The sequence below is a fragment of the Egretta garzetta genome, unplaced genomic scaffold, assembly GCF_000687185.1.
Source record: "Egretta garzetta isolate BGI_Z169 unplaced genomic scaffold, ASM68718v1 scaffold509, whole genome shotgun sequence".
Classification (NCBI taxonomy): Eukaryota; Metazoa; Chordata; class Aves; order Pelecaniformes; family Ardeidae; genus Egretta; species Egretta garzetta.
The window spans coordinates 575,696-581,695 of NW_009260814.1; the positions used below are offsets into that span (position 1 = coordinate 575,696).

The 6,000-nt window shown below is 44.0% G+C and overlaps 1 protein-coding gene across 1 annotated transcript in view; it reads right to left on the reverse strand.

The window, feature by feature from the left end:
- The window catches only part of KIAA1549L (KIAA1549 like), a 69,214-nt gene extending 63,784 nt beyond the window's left edge, over positions 1–5,430 (reverse strand). Inside the window, exons 1-3 of the mRNA XM_009646924.2 lie at positions 5,142–5,430; positions 1,707–2,321; positions 219–334 (exon numbers count right to left, since the gene is read on the reverse strand). Coding sequence (XP_009645219.2) covers positions 219–334; positions 1,707–2,321; positions 5,142–5,352 — 942 coding nt within the window. The 5' untranslated portion in view covers positions 5,353–5,430. The remainder of the gene's footprint in view (positions 1–218; positions 335–1,706; positions 2,322–5,141) is intronic.
- Between the last annotated feature and the right edge of the window lie 570 nt (positions 5,431–6,000).

A 6,000-nucleotide genomic window follows, 5' to 3' on the forward strand; every position in this document is an offset into this window, starting at 1 on the left:
CTTCATCAAATAAAATGGCAAAAGCTTCGGAACAATCCTTGTATTTTTAGAGCCTAGAGTGTGCGCCACCTATGCCTGCTTTCCATAGGAAAAGCTCAGTGCCCCTCTCCAAGAGGCTTCCCACATCCAGAGACACCACTGGAGCTGCAGCCAGATGCCGTTCTCTTGGTGGGAGAGCTGTTTTGGTGAGATTGTGCAGGCAAGCCAAGCATGCTTACCTGTGCGCTGACATTTTGGTTGAAAGCTTGTCTCAGCATTTGGTCGAGTCCTCTTCTCAGGCTCTCCTTGAAGGAATTGCTGCTGATCAGTATCCTCCTCGTGTTCAGAAACAAAACTGCGGAACAGCAAAAGCCACGTGTTGGTTTGAGACATTACCATGCTACTCTTTGCTTTTTTCAGTTGTTTGATGTTGTGCTAGCTGGGTGGAGATCATCAACGGGAGCAAGAACTGGAGGGGCTCAGCAGTATCCCCAAGTCTCCTATTCACTCCACGGCAATAGCCCGTTGCTTCCAGAGTGATGTCTAACAAATGCCTTTTAGCAACCACGAGCCTCTGCCATGCTGCCCTTCTGAGCAAGGCACAATGCCACTCGATTGCCCACAGACAGATTGGCGCAGCGATCCCAGGGGACTGAGCTGGTGCTGCACAGGCAGGCCTACGTAAAGCACGTGCGCCTCATACCTTCATGGCCAGAGTTAAAGAAATGCATTACTCCACTGCTATAATTATTTTCCATTTAGGAAGCGTCTGCACGCTTTCTTTATTAACATTATCACTAGCTTTTTCTTTTTTCTCTTATAATTTGCAGAAAGATTTTTATAGCTGCACTTAAGTACTTCCAATCATATACTGTATACAAGCTACTTCTATCTTTAGAAATAGCTGTTATACTCATCATACTACTGATTTAGATATTTAGCAGCTACTAAACTCACATTAGGTCCAAAAGCTGCTTATTCCATTGTTCCGAGTATCATTCAGTTCCATATAAGTTCACAAACCCTTTTACGTAGCTATTCTTTGCTGAGATCTCCAAGACACACACATCTCCTGGTGTTACACTGTGCTACCATAAGGAGTCCAGATGAAACCTGGGCAAGGGACCTCTCCAGACCCCTTTAGTTCAGAGTTCTTACAGATAAGGAACAGCTGCCTGTAAAAAAGCAGCTAGAGCCAGATACTGTTCGCATAGAAACCTCAAAATCCTCCCATTTTGAAGTGCACAACTCTAAATACTGTTATTTTCAAATCAATCTCTAACGGTAGAATTAGCTGTTCATATAAAACCAGAATTAGGTATTCATATAAAAAGAGGGCCAAAGACTGGGGCAGGTTTCTGCCCTGTCTTCTTTGGTGACACAGACTCCTTAGTGCAAAGCAGAGACCAAGCCATCACGTCATACAGGGCTGTCCTCCACATCGGTGGTTCTGCCAGATGCCCGCAGCAGCCCACTGAACTTCAGAGCACCTGATCTCACAACTTCATTTGACACATCCATCGTAAAATCCAAGCTACAAATAAAGCCAATGCCATTCCTATACTAGCCACCCTACTTTTATTTGGTTTGTCAGTGCAGCAGCCTCATCCCCAGATTAATCACGAATGCCCCCGCATTCGTCGATACTTGAGCGTACTCCTCACTCATCACCAGCAGACCCTCATAGACACCGAGGTCCTTTCAGCAGATCCATTGGCCCCACGTACCTGTTTTCACCATAAGGTTCCTGGAGAGCCGGCAATCCAGGGGAAGAGCTGCTGTCATGTTAGCGAAAGCGGCTGCTGCTGTGGTTTCGGGAGGAGCAGAGGTGTTTTCCACTGGAGTAGGGGGAAGCCTAGTTGTTTTCGCTGATGCTGTAATAGATGTCAAAGCTGCTGTAATTGTCAGTGGATATGGGGTTGATGTTTTGGTGAATTCTGAGCTTGGGAACTTCTGGGTGTCAGTTAGTGTTGTGTCTATCTGCCTTGGTACATGTGCTGTGGGTACAAGTGTGGAAGCTGTGACTGTGCTGCTTTTAGGGGTTATAAGCATAGCTGTCACATCCACGGGTGATGCAGTTGTGTTTCTTGTCGCAAAAGGAAAATCTGTATGTGTTCCTACTGAGCTTAGATCCGATGCCAATTTTGTGGCAGTGTTATTTTTTGTTAGTGTCAGTATCGGTGTGCTTAAAGCCATCACGGATGGCAAAGGTGTGTTTTCAGTGCCCAGAGAAAAGAAGGAAGAAGCTGGCACTGGTGAAGCTGGAGATGATTTTCTTGTTAGTGGTTTTGCTTCTGAAGTTCCTACTGTAGGTATTGCACCAGAAGATACTCCAGATAACACTGTAATGACAGAATGGGTAAAGTTGGTTGTTGACAAAAAAGGAGAAGTTAGTGGTGTTGGTGATGCATGGACAGAAGTTATGATGACTGACTGCAGAGCACTGGTGGTAGGGGTTTGCAATGGGATGCCCTTGGTAGCTTTAATAGATATATTACTGGGAACTAGACTATGTCTTGTAGCACTTGTGTCCCACCCCTCCACACTAAATGTAGCTGGATTTTTATCAGCTGTAACCAAATAACCAGAGGACTCTAATTGGTCATCTGCAAATTCTGGCAAATTTCCAGAACCACTGTCTTCTTCTGTAAAAAAACTAATCAAGAGAGTTGAACTAGAGGGCTTGGTTATGGGAAAGGGGGACTCTGTTGGCAGCATGCTGTGGATGGCACTGTTTTCATAGCTGGCTGAAAAAGTCAGGTTGTCAGTGAGCTGAAAAGCCAACGTCCGTGCTGTACCTATGGTTTTTGTCAGTAAAGTAGTCCTTCCAGCATCAGTCGTTTGTGATTCTAGAGAGCTAGTACGTAAACGGAGAGGTGCCTCATACTGTATACCGATATTAACATCTCCAGCAGTGAAGAAGTTAGCAACATTTTCAGCTGTGCTTCCACGCTTTTTTTGCAGGGGGTCAGGCACTGTCAAAGTGGTAGCAAGGTATGAATTCTGAACAGGAGAAGTTTTCAGTGCAAATGCATCTACATCAGATTCTGGAAAACTGCTCAACTTTTTTCCAGCGACGTGTAAATTTGAAACATTTTGACTAGAGTTTTCATATGTATAGTTTGCTGAAGGGGTAGAGAAGAGTGACTGCTTATTTGTATTCATTTTCTTTTGAAGACCTGAAACTACTGTGTACAGTACATGGTACTCAGTTTCCATTGGAGAAGTACTTGGAGGAACTCCTTTTATTGCTGTTTTGACTGATGTTTTTACTGAAGGAATACTAATGTCAGCTGAAGACAGCAACGCTGCGTTGGTCCACGTAGAAGCTGAAGTTACAACTTCAGGAGAGCTGACAGGATCTAAATTGTTTTCAGAGTCCGCACTGGAAATCCCAGAAAAGCTGGAGCCATGGCTGTCCATCACCCTTGTCGTGGAAACCAGTGATGGCCACATACCCCACACTGGAGGCACAACAGAGGTGAGATGCTTTCTATCAACTGGATGTGAAGTCTGACCAGAGGTGAAATGATTTAAAGCTCTTAGAAGTGAATATTCTGCATGTGGGGTCACAACAGTGGGTACTCTCATATTTCTGTCTTTATTTGCAGTTACATCTGGACCTTCTGCAGCACCAGGTGGAAGATGTGCAGTCACAAAGATACTAGCAGCAGATGTATTTGTGATAGCACGTTCCGGTTTTGAAAGGCCTGTAGTGGAAGTAATTAACAGCACTGCAGCTAGATCAGGACTAGTCATGCCTGTTTCCAAAACAGTGCCTAGTACCTTTGATCCTTTGGGGAGTTTACTGGTTTGGATATCTGGAGAAACTTTGGAAAGCTGAGATCCATAAGGCAGAACACTATTAGCATTAAAGTTCGTGGACATCTTTGCCTTCACCCCTCTTGTGAAAGGCTGTCGAGCTGTTCTTGCCACAGGAAAGCCATCCGAAGTTGGGAGGGTACGTGCAGAAGCAGTTGGCAATTGCATGTGGTCTGCCTGATAAGCTCCATCAGTCAGGTCTTCTGCAAAGGTCTGATTGAGAGCCACCACTGAGAGCTGTGAGGAATGAGTCAAAGGGATTTGCAAAGCATCCTCATCAGCTGCTGCTGCACTGGGAGTGTTTGTGCGTGCTATTCTAGTAAAGGTGTAATTTGTCTCAGTTAGCAAGGGAGACCTTGTGCTTGTTGAAGAGGAGTGCGTGGTGTTTCTAAAGAGATCTGTTTCACTTCTAAATGCTCGTACTGGCAGCACTGCATTGAGAGCATGCTTTGCATCTGGAATAAGTGATTTTGGCAGTGAAAGGGAAGACGTGCTCTCTGTTGAGCTGGAGACCTCAGCCAGGGTCTCAGAAGCTGATAACATGAAAGGCACAGTGGTAGAGCCTGTAGTGCAATTAGTTGGTGCTGTGAAAGACTGAGGATGACTCATTTGGTGTATTAGATGTGGAGTACCCACAGGATGGAAGACTGATGTAGGAACCTCTGCTTCATCCTGAAAAACTGGTGATGACAGAGGAGCAATACCACTGTTTTGGTCAGTCAATGCTGCCTTAAATGGCTGACTGTTTGGTTTTACTCCAGTAGAAGACACATTATACATACTCTCATTAGGAAACTGTGAGAGGCTTCTGGAAGTTACTGGCAGGAAAGACCGATATATCTTTGACACAGGAATATCAGAGTATAGAGACAAAAAAGAGGTCCTTTCTGAAGGAGACCCTCTTCCCACTATTTCTGTGAAATGCACCGTTGTCAATCCAAAGAGACTGAAAGGCATGGTACCCGTGAACAACTTGGGACCCTTTCTGTGATTCACCATACTGGAATGTACTACAGTGACCGTGCTCATAGGACTATTTCTGCTTTCACTAACCTGTGAGCTGGCTGAATCTGTGTTGAAGAAACCTTCAGGATCTGCAGACAAAGGCATTCTGATGGGCAGTACAGCTGTTTTAGAAAAGTTAATGGTATGAGGTGGCTGAATTACCAATGAGGAGAATGGTGGTGATGGAACAGCAGCAAGCATGTCTGATCCTGATGTGCTGTCTTTTGAAATGGAGGGTGTTTCTAATGGTATTAGCTGAAATGGCACAGCTGTACTCAAATGTGTCACTGATGGTGTAGTGGACAATGTAGCAAACATACCAAGCTGAGGCAAACCTGATACAGCAGCTGTTTCATCTACATCTTGAGATGATGACCTCAGTGGCAACTCAGCTGAAACTTCAGCAGGTTCCTGGGATGCACTGCTTCCACTGCCTTGATAAAGGGTGGGAGACAGATGAGTTTGATCTGAAGTCCTGGTACGTGTGCCAGTCAGCGTTGTTTTTATCATCTGAAGCAAGTTTGCATTTTCCAAAGTCTGTCCCATAGAAATATCAGCTACTGAGGAAGTCTTAGTTTCTGTGGAAGGCCGTGTTGGTGATAGTATAGATCTCCAGTTAGGAAAAGATCCTGTAGGAGGAGCAACGTTGATATGCTGTTGCCTGATACCTGTAAAATAATAACTAAAATAAGTATATTCTTCCTCAAAAGGAAGAGGAGTAGTTGTCTTGTTGCAACAAATCACAAGAAAAAATTCATTATATTTAGTAAAATTATGGAACTTTTTTTATTCAAAGACCATAAGAATTCAGAGAAAGTAAAAAAAAACCCCACAAAAAACAGTGAAAGACACAATGTGACAGATTATAAACCCTGAAGTCATTTCATCTGACAGAAGATTAAGGAAAGTTTCCTATACTATGCTATTTCAAAATACTACTTTTAACTAAGATGGTTGAACATACTAAGACATCTTCTTAAGGTTGGGACAATTCTTGAGGTTATCATCAGTCATCCTGTGTCAAAATATTATATGAGAAGATGGGGTTAGAAGCAGCGAAGAAAGGGAATAGATTTTGACAACCAAGCTTCACTGACTTGGCATGCAGGCTGACATGGGAATAGAGTCAGCATTGGCTGGGTTCCTGTAGAATGCATCTGGAGGTGCTCATCTTGCCAGTTCTAATAATGCATG